Below are 27,699 nucleotides of genomic sequence, written 5' to 3' on the forward strand. Positions count from 1 at the left end.
CATTTTCCACCTCCATATTCATTTTGGGCAGAAACAGTATTTTAGCCCATAAGGTGAAATTTTCATAATATGTGACCAGTGAACAGATAATTACAGCTTCAAACATACATTCCTTCCCGCTACCAGACCAGAAGATGTCTTAGTTTAAAATCTCCTTTATATCAGACTGCCTTTCCACACAGGTCTTCATCGGGCGCTACTTCCACTTGAATCAACAAGCTGAAACAGTAGTGGGATCCACCCAATCACTTACGCAGCTTCTGCACACATAGAAAAACATTTTCTACAATGAAGAACTTAACCCCAGAAATCAAAAGCATGCACCACTTGCAAATATCTTTCACCAAGTCATTTACCCCAGGAAGTGGTATCCTTTTACACTTCATTGCAAGCTGTATTTTGCTGGAAGTTAATCTCCAGTTTTTCCTAAGTCAACTACTATAAAACAGTGGACTGGATTTGGGCAAAACCATCAAAATGCACCGACACGATTCTTCCTCTAAAACAACTACAGATAATTACATTTACATCCATGAGTCTCAGTCAATAATAAGCAACTATCTGTAAAACTACTTTAAAAATTAAAATTCAGCTATTGTTATACATAAACCCAGTAAAATATACAGATGTACCTAAATGCCTACAAGTTTTTAGTTCTTGAAAAGGGAGATAGGGACCAGCAGTAATATAATTTCTGTCTTTAAAAAATCTGATTTCCCAGTACAGTAATACCATGTGATCACTGCTCTACCAGGCACAAAAATTATTTTAACACGTCAAATCTTCCCCTTCTACTCTCAGCTTTCCTGAAAATAAAAGACACTGAAGTCTAAATGCACATACCCAAAAGTAATGCTAACAATATTCTGTATTCTGGAAGATAAAAAACATTGCAGGATCTTGCTGGCAAAAAGAATATGCCAATGAGAAAGGGGGGAGAGAACAGACGGAAACAGTGTTTGCTCACTCTATGGCGCAGTTTTGCAAGTTTTTGGTTTTTTAACAACTAGTTAATAATACAAAGGGAAAGAACTGGTGGCCTCCAGTGTGAACATTAGTATATATTTTTTAAATTGCAAAAGAGCGTCATATAAAGCAAGAAACACCACTTACCTGTCCCACCCCCACTCTCAAAACTTGGCGAACTCCATGTTTCAGCAAGGTTTCTTGGAGGCTATGACATCTCAAGACTAGAACAGGCTGGACCCCAAGCAGTAAGAGCATATTAGGAGGGGCTGAAATTGCAAAAAAATGTTATATACCTCTTTCGTATCTTACATACAGCAAATCACAAAACCTGCCATTGAGTATTTTCCACAGCAGTTAATTCTGCAGGCTGGAAATATTGCTTTCGTGGCTCTACTATTCATCATGGAACAACAGTAATTAGTTTAGTAAGATGTTGACATGCTCACTTAAAATGACAGTTCTTATAAAATTATATCACAAATAAACTAACCTCAATTTGTCAGAAAAGCCCATCAGTGTAAGCATTTTTGTAAATATTATGGGAAAGCCAACCTTCATGAAGAAGGCAGAAGGAATACAGTTCATAAGGCTAAGTGCCAACTGTTACCTAGTCTCTATTTTTAGTTTTACCACAGAGGGGCAATAGTTATTTACCTACTAAAGAAAGCAAAATCATGAAAGCAGGTATCTTCCATGACTACAGAATTTGTTTTTCCTTAAACACGCCCAAAGTCTCCCTGATAAAGCCAGAACTCTTAAGAATCAGCATGTTCTCATTTACAGAATTCACTAGTTATAACTGAAAAACTGACCTAAAAGGTCAATGACCTTTACTGACCCATCTTGACAGCAAATGGCTGAAATAAAACACATTGGTAGTTTTGAGTAAAGTCACTCAGCCTGCCTAAAAGTATAAGACACAATCTATAGAGTCTTGTAGAAATTTCTAGTCACTTCTCTGAAACTAAGGTATGGCTGAGTGACAAGAGGGTACTACAAAATGCCACTCTGGTTAATACACAGCCTGACATGGAAAGGCCTCTTTAGAGCTCATTTTTCTTCATGATAGATGTAACAGGTTTTCTTTTCCTTTTCTTCACAGCCAGCAAGAGAGAAAAGAACAGAATACACAACAACTCAGTTGTACACGCAATAGTTGCAGTATGTCACAGGATATCAACTACTCAGGGAGTTTACTTTTATTCTGAGAAGTAAAATTTCTCAAAAGGAGATCTCTTTTGTCACATCCTCAATGGTCCAGGAGAGACAACCTAAAGTCAACAGCAGAGGCATTAACAACCTATATTATGCATCAACTAAGAACTTGAGAGTTGTCCACAGCTCCCAAGAAACTACCATGAAGCATTCTAGAGCCTTTTCAATTAATAATGACTTACAAAAGAAACCACTTAAGTACACAGGTAGGGTTAGTGAGCACCAAGATCTCCTAAGATCTACAATAATGAATGCCAGGAATTCCAGAGAACTTTAAATCTTTCATGAAGTAACACCCCCTCCACATACACCAAAGTATTCTCATACAACCAGCTACAGAAATGCATGTTAAACCATACACAAATGGAAGAAAGACCTTAGGAATTAATTACAGAACTGAAATCAACAAAAACAGTCTTTTAATTTTGTTCTTAAAGAATTATTTATTCTGCTTAAAGAAATGAGAAGGAACAGTATCATACATTTTATATGCAGACTGTAGGAATAAGGAGTGAAATGAAACTTTAGAGTGCAGAGATTACAGAAAAGGGCAACCTGACATATTGCTCTACAAATAAACAAAAAAATAAATGCCTGGTAAATAAGCTGAAACCTTGGTTTAGAGCTACACTGCAAGAACTTGAAAAATCAGCAGTGAAGCCTTTTAAACTCTTAAAAATGCAATGGACATATAATTTGTTATAGTCTCTTTAATTCCCTCAAAATCAAAATTGATCAACAATGTCAAATGATTTCCAACAGATTCTTATTTACAGATTCAGGGAGTTCCCACTCACTGCTATAGAGCTTTACTGTAAAGTACTAGGAAATGCAATATAACACAGGATGTATTATCTTTCTTGTGTGCTACCACTCTTGGTTCCTCAAAGCTGTAGAAAGCACTTGAACAATCTGAAATATTTATCTAACTCTGAAATGCAATGTTAATTCTTCTGGCTCCCACATACATGGAGTTCACTTTATTCTCAACCACAGACAACAGCAACAGAAGTGAAGATAAGGTTCAGAAATCCACTGTCACACAACAAATCACAACCAGCCCTGAGCATCCATTTCACCTCTAAACTGCAACTAAGAAGTCTGGCACCCACACTAAACCTTGCTATTGGAACCAACACTTACCCTGTATCTATTAACCTAACACAGGTTGTAAGAGACAGAATAAAGGAAACTCATCAGTCACTAGTCCTCAATAAAGTTATTTTGGGATGTCTGGCAAACACACCCTTAACAATTTTGCCGGATCAGGTCCTCTTTTTCCTTGCCCAGCTTCCTTTTCAAAGTTCAAGATCCCTCAGAATCAGCCACTGTCACCAAGACTCCTGAGTAATTCTTCCCCTCCTCCTCCTCCAGCCAAAATGTATCACCCTCAGAAATTTGCTTTTAACAACCCTTGCAAAGAAGACATTTTATGAGAGTATGACTACTAGTTATATTGGATACTCAAGGTGAGACCCCTTAACTGAATTTTTTTGGCATTGTCTCAGAGTCAGGCTTGTTAACTTTCTCAAATTCACTGTTACAAAATGATTAAGGTCTTCTGTTCCAGATAAGCAACCGTGACTCTGTTCATCAAAGACACACATGAGGACACGAACAGTTTGGTCCAGCCGAGCCTAAGGCAGAGCCCAGTACTACTGAAGATGCCCCAGGTATTCCATCAGGCCTCCAGTGGCTGCTCCAATGCCTAATTCACAGGTCCACCAGGCACGTGCCTCAGCAGCAAGGTCTGGGTGATGACTTGCACATTTGGCTGCTTATCAAACACTCCATATGTGGATATGACATATTAAGGCTCCAAGGGAGTGGATGGTGGATGAAAAGTTGTGAGGTCTGGTTTTGACAATTATTTCCTATATGAGCTTGCAAAAGGACTTTTCACTCTGCTGTATTTTCAATGAAATTATACAGAGTTCATCCTGAGAGTCAAACTGAAGATAAATATGATTAAGGTAATCAGTAATATCTAGCACTAAGTCCATTTCTTCAGATCAGACAGCCTCTACAAAGGCAGTGGCTATTCATTCATTAAACACTAGGAGAATTAAGATAATTAAGCTCTATAAACAAAAATATATGTGCTGAGTTAGCTGAAAGCTTTAGGAAGCTCCCCTGCTTCTAACTAACACTGTTCAAGAAGTTCATGGGTTGCTGCAGAATATTAAAGACATGCTGGTAAGACATCTACAGCATCATATAATCTCTTTACATTTGCAGTAACATACTTCAGGAAAAACTGCTAATTCCAAGCAGCATTATTTAGGGACTTATTAAGATAAACTCAGAAAACATTCAAGCACCTAAGGCTGTGTTGTGTTCTTCACCTGTACTTTCCAAACAACTAACTTAATTTACTTCAAAAATAGCAACAGTTACATCCTGGTAGGAGATTGTATTGTGAAATTTAGGCAAAGTAATTTAATTTTTTTTGCATGGTAACATGACAAAAAATATCCTTAAGTCTAGTGACTAAAAAGTCCCAAAATACAGGAAACCTTCAACCCTCAAAATTCCTATTAAAGTCAATGCCTCAAAATGCAAACAATACTATTCATTCCAAACAACCTTATTCAAGATTCTACATGTTTTCTCCATTTAAATAGTTACAGAGAATCCAATCCAAAACCAGACATAAGAACATATTTTCAACAACTCAGTGCTCAAATCCACATTTTTTCTGTCATACTCCACAATCACTTTGAGAATCACAGAAGTGAAGTTTCCACCGAAGCACCTCAGTTTTTCCAAGAATAATTATCCAACTTTATGTGCCCAAGTGCAAATAAGAGACTATGAAATTTTGAAACTTACCTGTAACATACCAACTATTTCCACTTTATTAAAAAAGATGAAAGAATGAAGTGTTGATAGCATATTTTCCTCAAAAACTGAGGGAGTGGGTAGGACCATATCTTGAATATACTGTACTCTGTATGTCTGATGTATTTTTTGCTTCAGCTCTGGATCAGATATAGGTATCACTTCTTTAAATTTGGCTGTTTTAGTCAGAAATTCCCTGTGTTTCCGTGACTGTGATAAAGACGGATCATATTCTAGGCATCCAATTACGTCCATTATACATTCCTCGGAAAACATGACTTCAAAAAGTGCAGTTCTGTTCAAAAGGAAAATTCCCTTGATAATTTCATATAAGTGGTGTAGTCCTTCGATGTTCTCCAAGTCTTCGCACACATGAAAAATTTCTAAGAGCTTCTTTATATAACCCTCATTTTCCAGTGCTAGCGCGAGTTTTTCACGGCGTAATGGTGAAGGCAGCGAAGATGCCACAAGTTCTGCAATCTCTTCTAGTCGACTGAGTTCACAGGATGGCAATTCTAGACCTGGTGATGACATGTCATCAAAGCGTTCTTCCTCAGATTCATCAACAAGGTCCTGAGTAATATCAACAGAAGGGTCTTTGCCTTGAACCTACAAAATAAAATTTGTCAAAAAAGTGGAGTTTAATTTTACTGCTGCTTGACTGTTTTTTATAAAACATAATTTCAAGTATCAAGTGCTTTTTCTCTGTATGGGCAAAAGAGAAGTGCAAATCTAAGTTTGACATTGAGTATAGCTGGTTTGGAAAATAAAGAGATGATGAAAAGATTTTTTCAAACAGAAGGTTTTAAAAAATTATTTCTACATTAGACATTTAATTTTATTTATTTTCTAAAAAAAGAAGAATGAAGAAAAAAGCTACATTTTATAAGTACTTCAAATAAAAACAGAAATTCATAATTACTAATATGGATGGCAACTTTTTAATAGACTACTAAACTATGTTTCCACTCTTTATTTTCTGCAGACAGATTTTTAAATGCAAACCAGTATTACATTACTGCAGTGACCGCTTTAAACACTTATCTATAGGCTATTAACTGCTCTTGATGCTTTTAAAAGCTTTTGCTACCTCAAACAGAGGAGAGAGGCCAGTCTTGCTAATTTAATTGTTATTTTCAGTACTGGAGACCTGCAAGTCAAAATCTGTTACAGTGCACTTCCTAAATACTCTACAGACACAAAATCCCCTTGTAAGAACAGAAAAGCCCAAACATTGACAAAAGAGTAGTGGAAAACTGACTGTCAGAAAAACAAGGCACAGGACCTGCAAAGACCTCTCTAGAGATATGAGGAAATGTGGAAAGTACAAATCAGTGAAAAAAACTGACAGATGCTTGGGCACCAGAGTGTATGATCTTTAATGACATCTTAATTTTAGCATCTGCTTGGAGTCTGATGTGTCAAATTCAGAAAGGCACTGCTGTGCAGAGCAGTAGAAGATAGTGTTCTTTTTCATCCTGAAAATCAGCAAAAAAATCTCTGGGAGAAATAATACTTCATTTGTAACAGCAAACCTATATTTAGATTAAAATCCAAAACACTGTTAAAAACCACATATTGTTCTGCTTATACATCAGCAACCACTTTCACTATAAATGGTATCAAAGTTTTCCTTTTAGAAGAAGTGTTCATGATTGAGAAAGCTTAAGATCTGTAAAGTACACTAGACACAAATACAATAGCGTGGCCTCAAAACAGGATGTAAAGACACTGGTTTCCTACAGAAATATTAGATCTTTATATGAGGGTGAGGAAGCTGGGCTTCTTATCTGGGTGTTTCCCAAGAACACAACTTCCCCTTCTCCCCATTTTGTTTCTGTCCCCAACTTTCAGTCCATTGACTGCTAAGGTTCCTGGAAATGTTTCTGTACTTATTTACATAAGTTTCTCTACTTATTTATGTAAGTGGTAAACTATTGAAAATACTCATTCCTAAAAAAAGGAATAATCTAGACACATGCCACTACAAAACCAGATTTTTTTGCTTTACTTCTGAAATCAGTGAGAATGAATTCCAAAAGACAGAGTGGAGAAAGCTAGAGGTTTGTTAAGAACAGAAACAGCGCACAGAGAGCAATTTAGACTAATTTAGAGAAGTCCCACATAATGTAGCAGAGAATTAAGAAAAGTTGTAATGTTTGGAATGGAAGAAAAAACCCAAATAAGAACTGACAAAGTGAACTTACAGCAGTGACTATACTGATTAAACTCTTTTAGGTATTGGTCAACAGTTAATACCTGACCAAATATTATCCACAAGCAATACTGATGCACTGACTATACAGTCATCTGATCTCAGTGGTAAAACATGTTAAAATATATACATGCTACATATAAATTGTTTGATTTCTTAAAGCTGTATCTTTAAGGTGACAACATAGGGATAGAGCTATCTCCAACTTCAACTATTGCATCAATCTTTCATAGCCTGGAAACATTTACATGGAAAAAGTTCTGAGAGGCACTCAATATTCCCCTCACCTGAAACAGAAGAATGAGAAATGTAGAAAGAGAAATGTAAATAAGATATTGTTTTATTATATATACCATATATACAATAATACATTAGGGTACATATTCAATAAGAAATATATTATAAATTCACAAAGAGCTCACATACATTCTTCTCTCTACAATACAGCTTTGATAGGTAATCTTTTCCCTTTTGGTCAACTTGGAAAAAGTTAATTATGGCATTAATTGTTATGAAACTTTTTCAGAGCTACACTTCCTTGGGTGATAATAGAGATGAAGAGTTATGTTAAGCAATAAAACCTGCAAATGCTCTAAAAGAATACCCAAAACATAGATTAGGTTTGTATTAAATTTCCAGAGGAAGGAGAAAGCGTTCAAATTCAAAAATGCAAAATCTCGGAGAGGTGGCTAAAACAATAGTCTTTACTATCTACTGTGTTCAGATTCATCTCTTAGAACAGTCTAAAAAGTCTGAACACAAACATTAGCATGAATTAGGTTGTCTCAATCTTACGTTTATTAAACTTACCTGACATATTTTTTCCCATATTTCATCACATCCTGCTTTTTCTTGAAAGCTAAGTGCCAAATCATAGTTTTCAGCTTCAGACCACACAATCAAGGTATCCTTTAAAGAGAAGAGGAGTATTTTCAGGTAATGTATTTCAGTGTTTAAAGAGTAAAATTTTAAAATAAAAACAGGCCGAGACCTAATTCTGACATGATAGTATTACAACACAAACGTAATCATCATACTTTTTAAAATGTTTATGTGTTCTAAGATTCCTAGGATTAAAAAGATTTCTGCATAAATCAGAACAAAGAAGTTTCAGAAAGATACTGAAGTAATTTCTTATTTCACGTGACCATAATACTGTAAATCTCAAAAAGGCTGATCCAGAATACACACTTCTACCTCAATGCACCCTCTGATAAAATACAATAACAACAGCAACGGGGTTTGTGGCTTTTATGTTTGGGTTTATTTAAAAAATGTTTCAGTTGGATCACATAAAACTGCACTTCTTCTTTAGGATCAAAGTTACAATCTTTTTTTTCCATTTTTATAGGCCCCAGAAGACATTGTGCTAATGCATAGAACAGTTGCTTAAAAGGCAGCCCCAAGAGGGCTCCAAGCTTTAAAGAACAGAAACCTGAATAAGCACAGTTAACTCCCTGAGAGTACACACACCTTCACACTGACCCACACACAGGAGCTTTACTTATTCCAAACCACAGTTCTGGAAGGAAGTTCTGCCCTAGATTTCTGGAAATTAGTTGAAGCCATGCTTAGCTGTATGTACTACCCAGACACTTCACCTCTCATCTACAAGAGAGAGAGTTCCAGAGTTTCTCAGAGCCCTCATACTGCATGCAAACCCAATATACCAAAGTGGTAGCTGATGCTGCAAACAGCAATGTCACACACTGATAAGGCATTTGATGAAGTAGCTAACAGTCTGCTAAATAACTCTCAGAATAACTAAATAAAAAATACAAATAAAGTAATAAATAAAATTAAAAGTAGAAAATAAAATCGGCATTATTTACACATCCTGAATTAAGTTTTATTTAAAGTCTTTTGTCTTCCTATAACAGCTAAAATATAGCCACAGTAAATATATATAGCTCCATGAAACTGTGTTATGTCAGCTAAGTGCCAAACTGTGCCTTTACTCACTAGGACAAGGGACATGAGGATTTTTCTACTTGTATTTCAATGGGAACATAAAGAATTTTTATTTCATTAAGTATAGATTTTGCTTACAGTGATTATTCCTAAAGAAATTAATTTTAAATATTTGCAAAAGCACTGTAAGTTGTAAAGCATTTATAAAGTTTAATACATTTTATTAATTAGACTTAATTTGCTTCAAATGCTAAAATGAACACAGAGGATAAAGAGAAATCTTAGACTTAGATTTTGTTATGCACTTACTAGAAAACTCCTTAAACTAAACTATAATCTAAATAGTACCATCAGCTAGATCCATTAGGATTATCAAGCAATACAATATAATCAATTTGCCATTACCAGAGCAGCTATACTGCTTCAGAGGCACTAATGGCTTTACCTTGTAAATGGCAAATAGTTTACCTTTTCCTTTTCCAAATGGTTGAGGAAGAGGTGGTACACAGAAGAAAGGGATTTAGGAAGACCACCTCCAAAATACAAAAGGAAGAAAAAAAATCATAATTAACAGCTTATTCTCTACAAGGTCATGGTGCAAATACTCTGGTAATAACAGATTGACAGCACTTGGTACTGCTGGCTCCTATAGAGCAAGAAAAATAACTTTACAAAAATCTAAAAAGTGAAGGTCAAAACCGAAATTTTTTGTTTACCATCTGTTAAAAACAGTATGTATCTTACTGCAGTATTCATTGTAGGTATCAGGTTCAAATTCTAATACATTAATCTCTGCAATTGGTATTTATACTGCAGTAATTTTCAAGGCCATTGTCTCATTAGCTCCACACTGTGTAGTGCTTATTTAATTAAAAATCAAAAAACACAACTAACCCTAACACCACATTTTAAGTAGATCCTAGCAGAACTTGCAACTTTCCCATCCAATTTTTACTCCACTTAAGTCAAAGTGGTTAGATTTCTAAGCAAGCCATTTTCCAAAAGAAGATCAAAATACATTTTCTTCTTGATAAAGAAAATGACTAACAAATAGGGAAATGACTACTTTTAAAACCTACTTTTGAAAACTACAGTCACAGATGTACAGAAGTGTATTTGGCCAAAATACAGCAATTGCTCTTGTTAAACAAGATCACCTACTGCTAAACACAGAAGTTCACACCTCTACACATTCTGAATTTTTAAATTTACTACTTCTTTGGAAAACAAAACAAAAAACTGCTGAAAGAAATTATTTGAGCAACAGAGCAATAATTTCATTTACTAATATCAGAAAAGCATTTTCCAATTGCCAACATTAACACTATTAAGTTATCTGTTGTCTTATCACACAAGTGTTTCATATTATAGATTATTATCAGTTACTCAACAGAAATCTACCAGTTGCTACTCTTCGATTTCTGGGAAACAGTATTTGTTTGTACAACCTTTCTTGCTTGAAAGGTCTTTTAAAAGGAGAACATGAAACACAGTGACAAAAGCACTTTGCTCTGTCACATAATACACAGTTCTGTCAAAGTTTAAATTCACTATTAAATGCAGACACTTATGAATGTAATTTCATTTTGTTAATCCTATAAAGCTTATAATTGTCAAAAAGAAGAGCAGCACAAGACAGACATGCATGAAGAAATGACTAAAGGAAATTCTAAATGTAGAGATAAAAAAATGCATGAATAACAGTATTGCTTCTGCTTGTTTTAAGAATAAAATCTATGTGCTTGATCTAAAATCTCCTCAGTATAATTTGAATCCACTAACTACTCTGGATCTCTCAGCTATGGAATAAGACTATCTGTTGCTTTCAAATATCAAACATTACTTCTTTTAACTCCAGAAAGCAACAGAAATTTCTCAAGAATGGCTTCACCATTTCAAGAGAAAACAGGAGCGTGGACAAATATGCTTAGTAATAGTAGTTTCTGGTTAGAGAGGTAAGGATATGAGTCTTGCATATTACACCTTGATGAGCATAAAAATCTTCAATTTTATATGATTCATAGAAGTTCTGGCTGAGTTTGATCAAAAACGTGTCCTTTGTTTTTGCATGACATACCAAATGTTAGCCTCTACACAAGGAACTGGATGGTATGATTAAAACATGTAAAATTTGTTCTTATCTAGCTCATCATTAAACACAATTTGAATGTGAAACTGCAGTATTAAATCACGGTTGGGTGAATTGTCATAAACATGGACAGATGTTTTATCATTGCAGGCTTTCATACTGAGCGCTCTGCAAGAATTCCAGCATTCTAGCTCCTCACTTTTTTCAGGATGCACCACAGTTCTTGGCAAGATCTTTTTTAAATAGGATGATAATCAGGAGCTATTTATGTGGAGTTCACAATCTTATCTCAAGCTTGAAAATCATTTGCTGCTTTGCAAGACAGTATTTTGACGGTAATGCCAGTTGGATGTGTCATCACCATCTTAGCCCATACAAAATCTGCTGGTCTCCCCAAGAGCATTTATGCAAATTTGTCTTCTTTCATATCAGTCTTCACATTATGACTGCACAGATGAAGTCAAGAATTTTTAAATGTAACCAGAAGTTTTAAGCACGGCCTCTTTTTAGGAAACCTGTGTATCTAACGTTCCCATATTTATTTAACGTTCCCTCATTTTTATCAGTGGAGGATAACTTTGTACACTCTAATCTTTATAAGGACACAGCCTGAGGCAACAATTCAGAATGCAATTGGAGATTTCTGTGCTGCTTCTCTCACTTCTGGCTGCATCAAGCCCACACGAAGCACATTCTGGTTAGTTAGAGGTTTTCAAGGAAGTACTACTGTGTGCTACAGTTTTATTTGAGACTTCATGCCTAGAGGAGCTAACCTTCAAACATACTACTGCAACAGTTCAAGCCAGGAGGCAGTGGCAATTGTACTTAAAAGAAATCTACCCTCTGACTTCTCATTTTTTGAAATTATTGCCAAAAGGCTTCTTACTTTCCTCAAGCATAAAAAGTTGTTGAATACACACTATCAGTCTAAAGTGCTCGCCATAACAGTCACTAGAAGTCACATGTTTATTACACGTTAAATCAGTTTTATTTAACAATTAGAAAGCTGATTAGCAGGTGTGTTATACAGCATTCACACTGATCTCCAAAGCAAGCCCTGGGATTTCATAGTGAAGAGTTTCAGACCAACTAGTACTCAGGAATTCATTCTGCTGTAAAATTAAGATTTCTTTCCTAATGTGATAAAATTAACAGAACTGTTACTGTTTGACCATGAACTCTCACTGCTGTTCATGTCCAGGGAGAACACCAGTCTCCTCTGTAGCTCCAAAACTTTCTCTTGGCACACCTAAAAGATTTAGGTTACACTCAAGAAGTAGTAACCCCCTACATTAGATAGGTCTTTCATAAATTCCTGTTTTCAGTCTTAAAAAGCAAATGAATCTTTTCCTACTAGCCCTCAAATGATTCAGGCCTATGACACTTTCCTGGCCCCCACTGAAAGTTCAACACAGTAAGGCTGTTTCTCCCCCTCTCGGACAGCCTGATTGCTAGTTCCTTATCTAGGCACTTATATTATTTACAGACACAGACACTTTCCTGGACATGCAAAGCCACCTTTCAACGTCTTGCTATGTAAATATTTACAATCAAAAGTACAATTTCATAAGCAGGCTTCTGTTTAAGAAATAAACTACTGGCACTACCCAGGTTTTTGAAGGTAAATATATAGTTATTGCGGTAGGTCGTGGCACAATCTTCGGGCTAAAAAAGCCACTCAAGTAATGTAATATAAAGTTTCAATTCTGCCTTTGGTTTTATGCATTTCCTCACCTGAAACCTGGTTATCTAGATCTGTTACCAATATATCCCTAAAACTGGACTAAACTCATATTCAGACTGTGTTCTGCTAGCTTCCATGAAAGCTCAACAGTCATACCTGACTTTTCAGTTAGTCATTTCACAGCTGCATTCCCATGAATCACGAGGAATAAAATCAATTTATCAGTTCTGTAACAGATCCTTGACTCACTGGCCTAATAACCATACCAAGCAACAGCAGAAAAATCAGATTACACATGAAAACAGACACAAAGGAAAAGAAACATAGTAATTTAACAGATGAACTGGCCCAGCCAAAACCCAAGAGCAACCTTTCCCCTTGTTTATCCCCTCAGCCCACAAATCCACATATTTTTCCTTACTAAGTTGGCTATAATAGGCATAAATTTTATTGAAATAGTTTCACTGTTGGCTTGCTTGTCATGACAGCAAAGGTAGGAAGTGCATCTTCTCTGAGCATTCTGCCAGTGCCTTTTTGGATCTTTTCAAAATTTGGCTTCTTTATTAATAAGCCTGCTCTCCATCATTCAAGGATGACCACCTTCAATCAAGTTACACAGCTATTAGATAGTACTCTCAATGAGTTTTAAGCTTTGTATTCTCATGAGGAACTGAAAAAGAGGCTGCAAAAGCAAGGGACATGACCCTTCTAGTGCAGAAGCAAGACTGTAGTAGGAAGCTGTAAGCAACTCAAGTCTTCCTTGTTTCAGGCATAAAAAGGGATGCAATACATACTTCATCATTTGGTTACAGGATGTTCATGGATGTATCTCAAATACAGCTGAGGATATAAGTCTTTATTGTTCTATTGTTAAAGCATTGCCAAAGTATATTGAGAAGTGTATACCCGAGTTTTCTCCCTAGATAAATGCTATATATTTTTTTCTCCTTTAGGGTTGTGTGGGAGGAGGTGTGTTCTCCTAATATACTAGTGCAATTTGTTTTCTGAATAAGGATCACTTGCTTAAGAACAGCATCTGTCACTAGCATTCTGAAATTTCAATGCCTCCACAAATATACCCCACAATTAAAATACCTTCTACCTTTACTAGGATATTAAGAAAACAATCAAAAGCATAAGAGGAAAACTAAGTATTCCATGTGTGACCCAACAATGCATTGTATAATTAAATTTCACTTACTAAACAAAATTTGGTTTCAAGCTGTGTGCTACTACTTACCCAGTAATTAAATCCAGTATATTCCATGGCAAAGTTATAGGACCATTATCTAACATTTTAAAATAAGAATACCAACACAACATATAGCTATAAACAAGAATACAAGTCAGGCATCCAAGTGGCTGTACTGATGCACATTTTGCTTTTTCTGAAGAAGTTTTTGCCTACAAACAGTACCTTAACATAAGAAATATTAAGTCCTTTTTCTGAGCCACAGGACATTAGTTTCTCAAGTCGTTTTCTTTCTAGCTTGTTTTCCTCATATGGGTTCCTTTCTTCTACTTCTAGTATAAGTAATGATGGCTCAGAGCATCCGGAAACTTCCACTAGCAGCAACTCTAGGTTGCAGAATCAGATATATAGACATATCTTTCTTTTTGAACACACAGCAGAAAATGACTCTTTATTGTGCCAAAGACTAATTTATTTGACTAGTGAAAGGATAGTTAAAAGACTGTCTATGTGTTCCATGCTTTAAGGAATTATTTCAAACCTCCAGATGGCAGATAAGTCTGGGAAGACTGGAAACCAGACCATGCAAGCTGAAGTATATCTCAGGTTGATGTATGATATATAAACCAGACAAAATTATGCTAGAAGCTCAGGTTAAGAGGGTATAGCATTTGTTGGTTTTGGGGTTTTTCTGTTTGTTTTGTTGTTTTGGTTTTTTTTGGTCAGGGTTTTTTGTTTATTTTTAATTTCCATGGATGTTTTCCACATCTAGGAACAGAGGCAGCAAGGCAAACTTGTCCTCAGGTCTTCACACTATTATTTTGATAAATAATTATCTAAGCTGTGCAGTTACTAAAATGCACATGGTGTATACCATGAGATTGTGTAATTTGCGATATCAACAATTAATGAGACCATCTGTTTCTCACTGGCACAAATAGTGCAGCATAGGTAGAAGGTTCTTTCACCAGTGGAAGAACTTCACTGTTTATCACAAAAGTATCTGTAAGGTTTTTGTTGAAGGATCCAAAGCAACTGGTACAGCAAGTTTCTGCAAGTTACCACACATTGTCTCTCCTTCCTTGCAATCACACGTTTCAGTTGGTCCAATAAAAGACTGTTTGGGCTGACACGAGGCTTGTAAAAAGAAACAAAGTCAGAACTCATCCACTTATTCCATTAGATATCTGAAGTGCCCACAAGCCACGTGCTGAGTATGTTACAGTAAAAACAGACATACTGCTAAGTACCCCTTAAAATGGAATGGAGGTTCACCCTCACAACAAAATTCTGAGACAAAAGCCTGGTAAGACCATATCACCAGACAGTTACTTTGAAGTATTAAGCCATACATTCTTGAAATTTTGTAAGCTCAACAACCGCAGGGAAATTCAAAAGCAAGTCTTCTGTCTCAGGCTGCAACCTCACCAGTACATGAGGTGACATAAGTGGCCTCCTGCAGTTAGAAAGAAAGATCTCATGCACTCTTCAATCTCAGTTCCACAAATGGATCCGTGTAAGGTGGCTTGAAACTTCTGCCAACAGAGTTACTGGTTTTTGAAGAGGGATTTGGAGTACCAAATTGATTTTCATGTGGTTTACTGAGTTTAGGTAGTTCAGAGTTCTAGAAGTTACTCCTCCTTTCAGCTGTTAAGCTCCAAGCTTAGCTCACATGGAAATCAGGTTTAAACTCTGAACTTGCATTTTACTCAGGGAATGGATAAGCAGACCTCACATGAAAAATAACAGGCTACAAAGCAGATTTAATATACACACTAAGAAACATTTGGCATTTCTAAGGCTCAGAGTGGAGTCCTACATTCAATCTATATTAGAGACTGCTTTGCTTAAATAATATGAACAGTCCACCTACAATTATAAATTTCTGTCTATGCAGCATTTGAAAACTTTAAGAACAGTACTCTTTCTTCTCCAGCACAGAAAATGTGGGGCTGTTCTAACGGGACAGATTCATATTTAATATTTTTATTTCTCTAACCATGTTTTCACACAATGGCCAGTACTGATTGTGCAGTGCTAGATTACAACAGGTCTGACCCAGAGTAGCAAATGCTGTTACACTGACAGGTACATGTGGTGGTTTGCACCAATCTCACAATTGTCTGCCGACTTGAAGTAGGTTTTGTGTCTGATCTGGCATAAAGCCTATTGATACAAAGCTCACTCCTCAGTGCTCTTTGAACAGATTTAAGCCAGCAAAGCAAGTTTACACTAGATCAGCACTTTATGCCATAGAGGTGTGAAATATTCAGTGTCACTTAAGGAGTCCTAAAGCTCAAGCTACTGTATCGTAGAACCATGACCTCAAACTAGTCAGGATTATAGTTAAATCTTAGTCTGCTTAGCATTTTTGCTGGAATTGATTCTTCAAACCCACACTGGCCTTATCAGTTGTTCAGTACAGGCTGTTTATACGGCGCATGATGAATTATATCAAGAGACAGATACAGGTTAAATTTTTCAAGGAAGGATATTTTTAGCCCATACTGATTGTCCCCATTCAGTTCAACACAGAATCCCACAAACAGCTGCAGCCACACAACCATCGGGACTGCCAGTGAGCAAAACAACAGCATGTTTATGCCTGCAATAAACTGTTAAAGCAGAGTGTTTTAATACATTAACTGTACTTGACAAGATTTTAATAAGTCTGAGCTGATCAGCTTTTTATTTATACAGAATGCTTTGAAGCAGTATTAACCCATATTCACCTTCCAAGTAAAGAAAACACACGTTAACATGTAAATAGCTTTAAAGCCTTCTAGTCTTCTCGTGAATAAAATTCCATTGAAAGTTGTAGCATCTGAAGCATAAAGAAGAAAAACAGCCAGATGACATTAAGTTTCAGATACTATAAACCTCAGGAACTTCAGCTACTTCGTGATTTTCACAATTATGTTTTACCTGTCTCTGCCAGAGCAATTTCTGATGGAAAACAGAATGCAAATTATCCATATAACTTCACAAAAAACGCAGAGAAATAACAAATGGATCATGAAATGCACAAAAATGGTGCAAACTACTTTGCCTCCTATTTTTGGTACAAGAACATAAAATACAATTTGCAATAGAGGAAAAAAATTACTATATTGCAAGATTGTTGACTGTGTTGTTAAAGAACCTGCCTTTAAGCAAGAGGAAAAGAAAAGTATGTTTACCTGTTGCTTCTGGTACGCAGTGTTCGGATTAATTTTGGACTCCAAAAGAAGAGAGCCTAGAAAATAAAAAGTTCCACTTATTTACATGTGTACTAAAATTTTAATCTCCACATGAATTTTCTGATCGTTCTTTCCCTGAGCAGGTTATTAACACCTTTCCTCCCAACAATAAGCCTGTTAACCCCTATTCTTGAGCTTTATATTTCATCCCTCCCTCAAAGATATTGTTCACATAGTTCAGAACAATTAAGAGTGCTCTGAGGACTGAATTTTAAACCTCTTTCTTATTCTGAGTAATGACTTCCACGAAAAAATTTTTAGATATTATAAAGTCTGCAAAAGTCAGTACACCAAAAACATCACAACTGCTTTCCACAGAATACCCGTGGTTGTTCCATGTGAAATTGTAATCATCTGGTATTTGTTTGTAAAGGTTAGCTAAAACACTTCTTTTACCCAGGAAACTTACCTAGAAACTAATGCTAGGAGTGGCAATCACTGTGACTGCCAATACTAAAAAACTTCACACATGATAAACTTTGGAACAATTGTTTCACAGCAGCTTATACTGATTTAAGACATAGAAGAGCAATTCCACTCTCACCTCTGTGTCTTTTTTCCCTTCTTTTCACATAAGCGTTGGCATTAATATGTCAATTTGGATGATCTGAAGGGGTGATCTAAGTGAAAACAACCCTTAAAACACTTTTTTTCTTGGTCCAATCACTTCTTCCATCCACCTTGCTGCTCAGCTGCACTAACGCTTTACATGACTTAAATTTATGTATCTGCAGAGTTGCACTAAGCATACATGAAGAAATATTGATAAGTTAAGTTGCATAGTCAATCTTATAATTAAAACATAAGGCTGCAAGTACCCCTTTTAAGTGGCACTTCTCCATTCACTTACCTATTTAAATTTATTTCTTAAGAAGAGTCCAAACTTTAAGTGTCAACTTCTCAGTTTCATGGCTATAGTTCTAAGGTAATCATAATACTAGAATATTTGCCACATATTCTCACAAAAGCTACAGTAAAGAAAAACTAAAATGCTTCTACCACCTCAAATGAATACCTGAGAACTTGAAGACAAGTGAACAAACCATTTGGATTTGAAAGACATACTTGGAAATTAAACCCGTACTTTCAAATGCCACAGCAGAATCAACAAAGGCTAGCCAGTTCTCACTATTGGAGGAGTATATGAAATATAAAATCCACAGCAAGAAATATCCCAAACCAAAGTCTGCAAAAGAGGTATCACCATCCTCAATCTAACGGGTTACAGTTACAAAAAAACCCTCCACACTCCCTTGCTGAAGAACTGCTACTGACTAATAGAAGATCACAGAATCATACAATGATTTGGATTGGAAGGGACCTTTAAAGGCCATCTAGTCCAATCCCCACTGCAATAAGCAGGGATACCTTCATGTAGATCATGTTGCCCTGACCTTGAATGATTCCAGGGACGAGGCATCTACCACCTCTCTGGGCAACCTGTGCCAGTATTTCACTAGCTCACAGCAAAGAATTTCTTTCTTTCATTTAGTCTAAATCTGCTCTCTTTTAGTTTAAAACCATTACCTCTTGTCCTGTGTCTACAGGTCCTATTACAAAGTCTGTCCACATCTTTTTTAAAGCCTCCTTTAAACACTGAAGGGTTGTAATAAGATTTCCCCTGAACCTTCTCCGGGCTGAAAGACCAAAGCTCTCTCAGCCTTGCCTCACAGGAGAGGTGTTCCACCCTTCTGACCATTTCTGTGGCCCTCCTCTGGACCCAGTCTTTCCTGTGCTGCAGACTCCACAGCTGAACACAGCACTCCAGGTGGGGTCTCAGCAGAGGGAAGTAGAGGGGCAGAATCCCCTCCCCTGACCTGCTGCCCACGTTGCTTTTGATGCAGCCCAGGACACGACTGGACTGGCTGTGAGCGCACATGGGCAGCCTCCCACTCACCAGCACCCCCAAGTCCTTCTTGGCAGGGCTGCCCTTGATCTGTTCATCTCCCATCTGCACTGACACCATGGGTTGCCCTGACCCAAGTGCAGCACCATGCACCTCATGAGGTTCACACAGGCCCACGTCCCGAGCTTGGCCAGATCCCTCTAGAGGGCATCCTGTCCCTCTAGCATGTCAACTGCACCGTTTCAGCTTGGTGCCATCTGCAAAGCTGCTCACGGTGCACTCGATCCCTCTGTCTATGGCACTGATGGAGATGTTCAGCTGGGGGAAGTGAGGGAAGAGACTGAAGAACCAGATCACAGAACTTCACTTGCTGTAAGAGTGGTGTATCATTAAAGAATTACATAAATATCAGAATATTATGTTGTCTGTAAGAAAGGTTATTACTTCATGAATTTAAAAGCTTTACCAAAATATTATTACATTCATTAGCTTCCCATGCATGTGATAATCAAGTAAAATTAATTTTTGTTATAATTAACTTACCAGTGAAGGCTGTTTGTTCCTCATTTCTAAGTCTTTTGTTCTACAAGAAGCAGCCTTCACTAACAAAGCTAGTTTGAGAAGCTATCACCTTGTCTCAACTACAAACTCAGATACTATCCAACAACAAAACTTAAATAAATACCCTTCAAGGGAAAACAAAGACAACAGAAAAGCTCTCACCTCAAATCCAAATATACTACCCTTTCTTTTTTGAGAGTTTTTCCAGTTTTCTAACCTGCATCTAACCTTACTTACCTCTAAGTAAGCAGCTTACACTTAAGTGTAACAGCAAAACTAAACAAAAAAGTAATCACAAACCATAGAGCGGGACAGAGAAGGAAAACATTTAAGATGAGCTTTAGTGATGAAATCCAATAAACTGCTCATACTTTGGCCATAGTCTCAAGTTTTGAATTTTGGGTTTGCCTAATGAACATCTAAAACCAGCAAAACCCTTTTCCATTATGATCATCAGCTACAGACAGTATTTCACTTCAGTCTTGCTTTCAAAGTCCAGCCTCTACTCCATGAAGTTTCAGAATATTGTTTTGTGCTATTAACTTGGCTAACTACCTTCTACAAACTCCTTCCTGTCTAGAAAGATTTAATACCAGCAAGTATGAATTAGAATCTTCAAAGAATCAAAAGTAATTGATAATTTCAACATTGTATTTTAACTGCTGAACACAGACCTACAGACATAGAAATCCCAAAATTAGTAGAGTATTATACATAACTTGAATGCCATGTTCGACAAAATACTATTTAAAAAAAATCTGAACACAATTGAATGCAGACATTTCATCTTCTGAGTCAGAAGCAGACACTAGAGAATAACTTCTTTACTAGACTTGTCACCAAAGAGCATTTCTTCTTCTCTACTAAACCTGACACTTGTGGGAAAACCAAATCAAGCCTTATAAGGCTTGATTTGCTTCTCATTACCACATGATTCAACTTTATTCCTCACCATTCCAGACAACAGAAAGATACTAATCTGAAGATGGACACATACTGAAAGATAAACTGTGCTCTATAACTAATAACTGCTCCCAATCCATCCGTCTGAAGAACACAATGCTCCGTTTGTGCAGTATGTTCCACAAAAAGGGTTCAACAACTCCAAGTTAGTGACTACTCCACTAGTTGTTTCAGTGAGTGTATTTTCATACAGTAAGTTTTACAGGATCAAGCCCCTTCCTGGTATGAGGCAGCCTTAGGGCTCTGTTACTTGCATCTGGAAACCAGGCAGCAGTAACAGATGTCTGAAACAGAGATATATTCTTTAGCAAAAAGGTTACAGAAATCTAACATACCACAAATAAACTTCTTTTCCATTCAAAGTCAGTATTGATTCCTAAATACAGTCTCAGATGCTTTTGTCATAAGCAATTATTTTCTATGTAGGCATTTTTTTCTATATTTTGTAGGCACTATCATAGAATCTGTTAAGACTATTCAGTCTACTTTATAAAAATACACCAACAAAATTCATCTTCGTTAACCCAATGACTATTCAAAGTTAGGTAAGACCTGAAAACCCACCCTAAAGCAAGCTATGTTTTTAATAAACACTCCAAAATTATGCAGATCTAGTTATTTTTCTTAATTATAGCCTTGAATGAATTTATAAACGTAACTGCAAGATACGGGTGCCAGAAAGTAACATCTGAAACCACCCATAAATAAGAAAACTGATTTGCAGAATTCTGTTATCTGCCACTGTAATGCAATACAGCACAGCTAGGAGGTTTGTTAGTATAAAAACACCATTCTGTGCTGTGGAAGGAATGTGTGTATAGAGAACGACTTGCTCAAGAGATTACATACAGATATTCCATCTATTTTCAACTATATTTAGAAAACACCAAATATCCCAATCCCATAGTCTTAAACTGAAAATCTGCAGCCTTGTTTTCATATGTGTGTATGGAGGAGACCAGTTGATCTGGAACACTGCTCCTGTCCCATCGAACTGTTATGTGGATGCTTCCTCAAAAAAAAAAAAAAAAAAAAAAAAAAAAAAAAAAAAAAATAGTGCTGCTCTTTACCCCTCACTGGTATAAACATGTTTACAGTTAAATGAAAATTTCAATTCAAGAGCTGTTTTTTGCAAGATGCACACAGAAGTTTAAGTTCTGCAATCAGTTCTGCTGCAACTTAGTCATAGAAACTAACCCACAGAAACTCAGAAAACAGCTCAAATGGAGGTCCAAGAACATGCTCTCCATTACAAGAAACTACTCCTCAGTCTAACACATTTCTGAATGGTCAAACTCAAATATTAAGGGGATAACCAGGAGAAAAGAAAAAAAAAAACCAAAACACCAGAATAATACATCCTCCTCCCTGCTTTTTTTCATTTTGATCTAAGTATTGTGTTGCTTTCCTAAAAATAAGTAAACGAAATTAATCCATTGAGTTTGAGCAAGGTAAAATAAACTTAAGACAAATTTTGTCTAAGCTTCTGCTAGTAGTACAGAGTTACTGATGCCTACACTAAAGAAACAGCCAGGATGGGTGTCTGCCCTGTGGCAGAAGTGATTAACGTACAGACTTCAGAAGCAGCAAACTAGAGCTTCTGAATGAAAATGGTGAAATAGTTCCTGAGATAGTTAGCAAACATGGCCTCCAATGGAGGGGTTCACTTTGGCTCCTCAGGAAGTTTAGGCATAGGACAAGTAAGTTTCAATTAAAGGTTTAACAGCCTTCAAATAAACCCAAAGTAGTTGAACAGAAAAGTTTAATTCAGAGATCACTTCAGTCATTTGGGCTTAGCACAAAAAAAGGCAATCTGAGACCATGCAGTAAAAACCAAGAAGCAGATCGACATTTTAAGAATGAGGTAGGCCATAGTAGCCTAAAATACCATGTGAGAAATGGGTAAGAAATCAAAGGCTTTTGACTACACTGAGAAACTCACATGGAAGGAGACAATTTGTAAGAGAAGATTTCACAATTGCTCTACTGCAATTCAAGCAGAATACACTGCAACTAGGAATCACACTGAGAAACTTTTCAGGGTTTTAAATAAAAAGTTAGCAGTCAATAAAGTGTAAAAAAGTTACATTTTCCTGCTTCAAAGCATAATATAACCAATCTGAAAGCAGTTTATGGTATTTCTGTTCTAAAATTGATTACTCCAAATTGCCAGCAATGCCTCTTACAGTTTAGTGCCTGGAAACATTAGACATCTCAGAGAGCAACACAAATCACTCATCTACTTTAATTCTTTTAAGATGGTGTTAAAAAACACCACCAACACAAGTTAAAAAACCACTTCTATACACTAAAAACCCCTTTTATTCAGTTCTTATTCCTTCAACTCCAGAGGACAGCTTACCTTAGACCTGGCACACAGATAGTATTTCCCTTATCCAAACACCCTGACCATGCCATAAAATCTCAACCACTTGTAAAGCAGCCTATTACACCAAGTCATGGCTGCAAAATCCAAAGATTGAACTATGAGCTAGCTCACTCAGCCAGCCAAACAAATCTCGGCTAACTCTGTTGTTGCTCTGTGCACAGCCAAACTGGCCCTTCAACAGGAGCAGGAATTTCCCATACACAGAAGAAACTACTGCTCACATCCCCACAACTCCCCTACTCAAGAAAGGGAGCCTTCACCTTCATGCTGATCCCGAGGTATTCTGTCAGCTTCCTGGAGTAAGTCAGTAAGAACATGCCAGTGTGCACAGGACGAAGCTCAGCTCAAAGGCTAGGAAAAGCTGGTTTAGAAATGCAGGAAGGAAGAAGTTTCATTGTGGAAGGAGGAGGAGCTGACAAAGAAAGACAATACAAGAATGCAATGGAAACATGGAGGCAAATGGTGTATAGGCCAGGTTCCTACTACTGGTATGTCTTCCATAACTGGGAAAAAGTGAAAAATAACAGTCAACTACTTTGTTTAGTTAAAAAAGCATGCAAGGGACCACATAAATGGCACAGTATCTAAAACATAAGTCTGGAGTTACCTTTTTCAAAATCACTTGCTCATGTAAAAATGACTATCTTCAAAATTAGCCCACAAACAGACACTGGGAGTAAATAAAATACAAATCAAATTTTATGAGGTGTTTACACAAGCAAGTCAGAAAAACCTAGCCTATTAATAGAGTGCACATTTATCCAGGACTGATACTACCTACTATATTAAGAACTTAAGCTCTGTATATTATTCAATACTTTGAAATACGTGTGGTTTTAGAGAGGTCTAATGTGTGTATCCCACCAAATACACATCTGTGTATTAGGTGCAATTAGCAAGTCTGAGACAGCCCTGCTTTGATTAGAGTATCTCAGCTATACAAACACAAAGCCATGACTTCATTTTTGGGTTTACACCAATTTGTATCTTCCTTCTTACAGATGTTCATTTACAACAAATAAGCTGGTAACAATGGTTCAATTCAAGATCTAATCAGTCTTAAGCATATATATTCCACTAAAAGTTAATAAAGGGATTTTAGTTTGAATGGGCTATTTCTTCACAAGCAGGTTATGAACTGCAGTTCTTTTACTTTCTTTTCTAAAAAAGAATGAAAAAAAATATCAAGATATTGTTAATGTATAGGAGACATGACAGTTTTTAAACATGACCCCAACAGCCATGTAGGCAGCCAGGACAGTATCAACAACAAAATACGGTGTAAAAATTAGCTTAAAAACTTAGTGATAAGCTTTATAATTCCTTCCCTCATGTTGAAACTAAACTAAGTCTATTTCTGTTTTGGATGTTTTCTCTTACACTATGAAGCTGCTCAAACTTTAAACGCATGTTCCTCACTGTAAAATAAATAAAATCAAGTATCAGTTTAACTTTTTAAAGTATAATCAAGAAACTACAAGACCCTGAGATTCGTGCTTATCAGAAGCTCAATTATCAAACTCTTGCTCAGATGACTGATTCCTCCATATCAGTTTATGATCTTTGCTGAAGAGATTATTGTTCAGTTTGTCAGAACTTTCCGAAATAGTAAAAACTATTCTCAAGTTGCTTTTCATCCTAGTTCCTACAATGAAAAAGCCTAAAAAATAAAATTACAAGGTCTGTTGACAGTCACAATCTACAACTAGATCTACAAGTCACTAAATACAGTAGCTATGCAGTTGAAAAAGTAGTAAGTCATGCACTGACAAACTTTAATAGCAAAACGGTACAAGCTTGATATTGCAAAGAGTACATTTTAAAATCTACTCTGATCACAGCAGTCATGAACTCACTCAATCAATAATGAAGACTAATCCAAATATGTATCTACAGGGCTAGATACTACTAATCAACTTACACTATCGACGTGTGTTGCCAGAAAATGTGAAGGAAGTTGATAATGCATAATTTTAAATTTATTTACAGGAAGACCTAAAAGTGCTGAAGGACTGAGAGCTCCCATTCCATTAAAAAAAAAAAAAAAGGCATCTCTGAAAATGCTGTTCTGTCCGCTGTATTGTCTTTATTACCGTAACAACTGTACTTTGATAACTGTTGATAGACTGTCTTACATAATTCTAAAACCTACCAAAGAAAAAGGCGGGGGATAAGAAGGGTGTTAATCATTCAAGGACCGTTCAAAAACATGTAACACAAACCGAGACCTCAGTTTTGAACAACTTTCACGAGGGGATCGTTTCCAGAAACATCCACGAAAGAATATATCACAACGATCAGTTTTGAAACCGGAATACATTGGGCATCTAATAATAGATCACTAGATAGCCAAACCCATACAAGATTTACAACAAGACTTGAAAGCATTTTGCAAGCAACACTGTGTATTCAGTATGAACTAAGTGCTCGCACTTGGTGGCACCCGTCTATTTTTTTCACTTGGCCTAACACAAATGAACGCTGGTTAGTGCCTACTTGCTTTTAGAAATAACATTTGAATTACCCAGCAAAACATTAAGGCAACAGACCCAAAGCTACACCCAGTTCCTCTTCTGGGTAGGACGAGGAAAGACTGTACCTTCAGCCATACACACTTACCATCACTCTCTGCCCTGACTAGCAGGGACATGCCCTTGAGCCTCTCCACGTAGCAAGAGGACACATGCCCTGTGCCTCGATCATCCCACTGGCGGTCCTCATTTAGCGTGTAAACCTTCACCCTCCGCCGGGTGTCCGTCATCCTGCCGCCTGCCACACCGCAGCCACCACTCTGGCTCACAGTCGCTGGAGCAGCGGAAGGCTGGTCGGGGGCCAGGACCCCTCTGCGGAGGGGAGCGGGAAAGAAGGGAGCAGCCCCACACGGGCACGCCAAGCAAGCTCTTCTTACTTCTCTTCAGTGCCCCAACGGGATCCTCATTATCGAGGATAACAGAGGACTGGGGTGCGCAAGGGAAGAGGGGGAACAAGGGGTGAAGATGTGAAAGGGGAGCTGCTCCTCCAGGCACAGTCAGGCGCTGCACAAAAGGCGAGTAAGCCTACGCAGGGCAGAGCCGCAGAGAGAAGGGAGGCTCTTTGCAGGGCGAAGGGCAGGCAGGAGAGGCGGTGAAGACGAGATCCCGGAGGAGAATTGGATCCACGGGAGTGGAAGCAGCGGCGGACAGCAGCCGGCGGGCAGTGACAGGCGGCCCTGGAGGCCGGGGCCCTGCCGAGGAAAGCAGACGGGGGCCTGGCGAGGCCGGAGGGAAGCAGAGGAAGGGAGGCAGGCGGGAGAGGGGCCGCTCGCCCCGGCCCGGAGCCTGGCTCTATTGTGCAGCAGCTGCCCAGACACCGAAGCCCTTCGCTCGCCGTCCGTCGCGCGGGGCTCCGCGGCCGCCCTCACTTCCAGCCGGCGCTGCCCGCGGCCTGCGGACCACTTTTGCCCGGCCCGCCGCGGGGAAACGACGGCCGGGCTCAGCGGCCCACTCTCCGCCCTGGCGCTCCGGTCGCAGGGCGCCGATGTTTCACGTCCAGCTCGATCCGCGACGCCTAATGTTCTTCTTCTTCCCTCCTTCTCCTCCTCCTCCTCCCGGTGCTGCGGCGCTCGAGTCGCCGACTTCCCCACCGCGAGCCCTGCACTGCGCGCGCTTCCAGGACGCTTGGCGCCCGGCCGGCCAGGCAGACGGCGCTGTGCATCGCGGAGGGAGGGACGAGCGACAGCGACTAGATGCGGCCCGTCCGGCCCGGCTCCCTCCGGCCCCGGCTCCGCCCAGTACACTGCGCGGCCGCCCATCTGTTTCACCTCTCACTGAGGCGCGGGGGTCTCCCAGCCAGCGGCGGCAACGGGCCGCCCGCGCGTTAAAGGGCCAGCGCCCCGCGCGGCTCTGCGCGGGCGGGAGGCGTTGTGGCGGCTCCGCCCGCGCCGCTCCGCGGGCCCACGGGAGAGAGCCGTGAGCCCGGCTTTCCCTTTTTTTTTTTCTTCTTTTCTTAATTTTTATTCTGAGTGAATCCCATGGTTAAACAGATTTTGGTTGGGCGTGTGTTGGATCTTCACAGTCGGAGATGGGATCAAACAATTGCAATAATAGACAGAAACTGTCGAGGCTCTGCTTCTGTCACTACTGCCAACATCTGAGCATATGTTTGACAGACTTCCCTAAAATGCGCAAAAACACTGGTACATTTAGGACCCCACAGACAGTGAAAGGTTTGAAGAGATTCAGATGTCTGAGAACTGTGGATTGGGCCCAGATGAAGGGAAGCCACCACACAGCATGCACACAGAAAGGCACTCATCACCTTCATTTTGCGCCCTGCGCAGCCCCCAAGGGGATGTGCCTGGGGAAGTGCTGTGGCAGAATTTCTCTTAGGCTCTTCTGGAGATGGATTTCTGTGACTTCAGAAAAGATTGATGTCACTTAGAGAAACCCTTGTAGAACCGCTATACTCACATAGGATTTACAAATTGTACCCTCTTGTGGCCATCAGATTAAGTATAGACCACGCTGCTCACGGCAGTTTTGATTATTTTTTTGGTGCATTGAAAACAAGAAGTTCAATCAGATTTCCATTTGCGTGGTTTGCTTTA

The 27,699-nt window shown here is 38.3% G+C and overlaps 1 protein-coding gene across 2 annotated transcripts in view; it reads right to left on the reverse strand.

The window, feature by feature from the left end:
- Positions 1-26,405, reverse strand: part of PPP4R3A (protein phosphatase 4 regulatory subunit 3A) — a 45,033-nt gene extending 18,628 nt beyond the window's left edge. Inside the window, exons 1-4 of one of the 2 annotated variants that reach the window (XM_008933595.4) lie at positions 25,734-26,405; positions 17,296-17,351; positions 8,051-8,149; positions 5,017-5,634 (exon numbers count right to left, since the gene is read on the reverse strand). In XM_008933595.4, the coding sequence (XP_008931843.1) occupies positions 5,017-5,634; positions 8,051-8,149; positions 17,296-17,351; positions 25,734-25,875 (915 nt within the window). In that variant the 5' untranslated portion in view covers positions 25,876-26,405. Of the gene's footprint in view, positions 1-5,016; positions 5,635-8,050; positions 8,150-9,619; positions 9,681-17,295; positions 17,352-25,733 lie in introns of those variants that run through there. The other variant, XM_018082249.2, reaches the window with a different exon arrangement.
- Between the last annotated feature and the right edge of the window lie 1,294 nt (positions 26,406-27,699).

The sequence above is a fragment of the Manacus vitellinus genome, unplaced genomic scaffold (genome assembly GCF_001715985.3).
Source record: "Manacus vitellinus isolate BGI_N305 unplaced genomic scaffold, ASM171598v3 scaffold_6_pilon, whole genome shotgun sequence".
In the NCBI taxonomy this organism is placed as follows: Eukaryota; Metazoa; Chordata; class Aves; order Passeriformes; family Pipridae; genus Manacus; species Manacus vitellinus.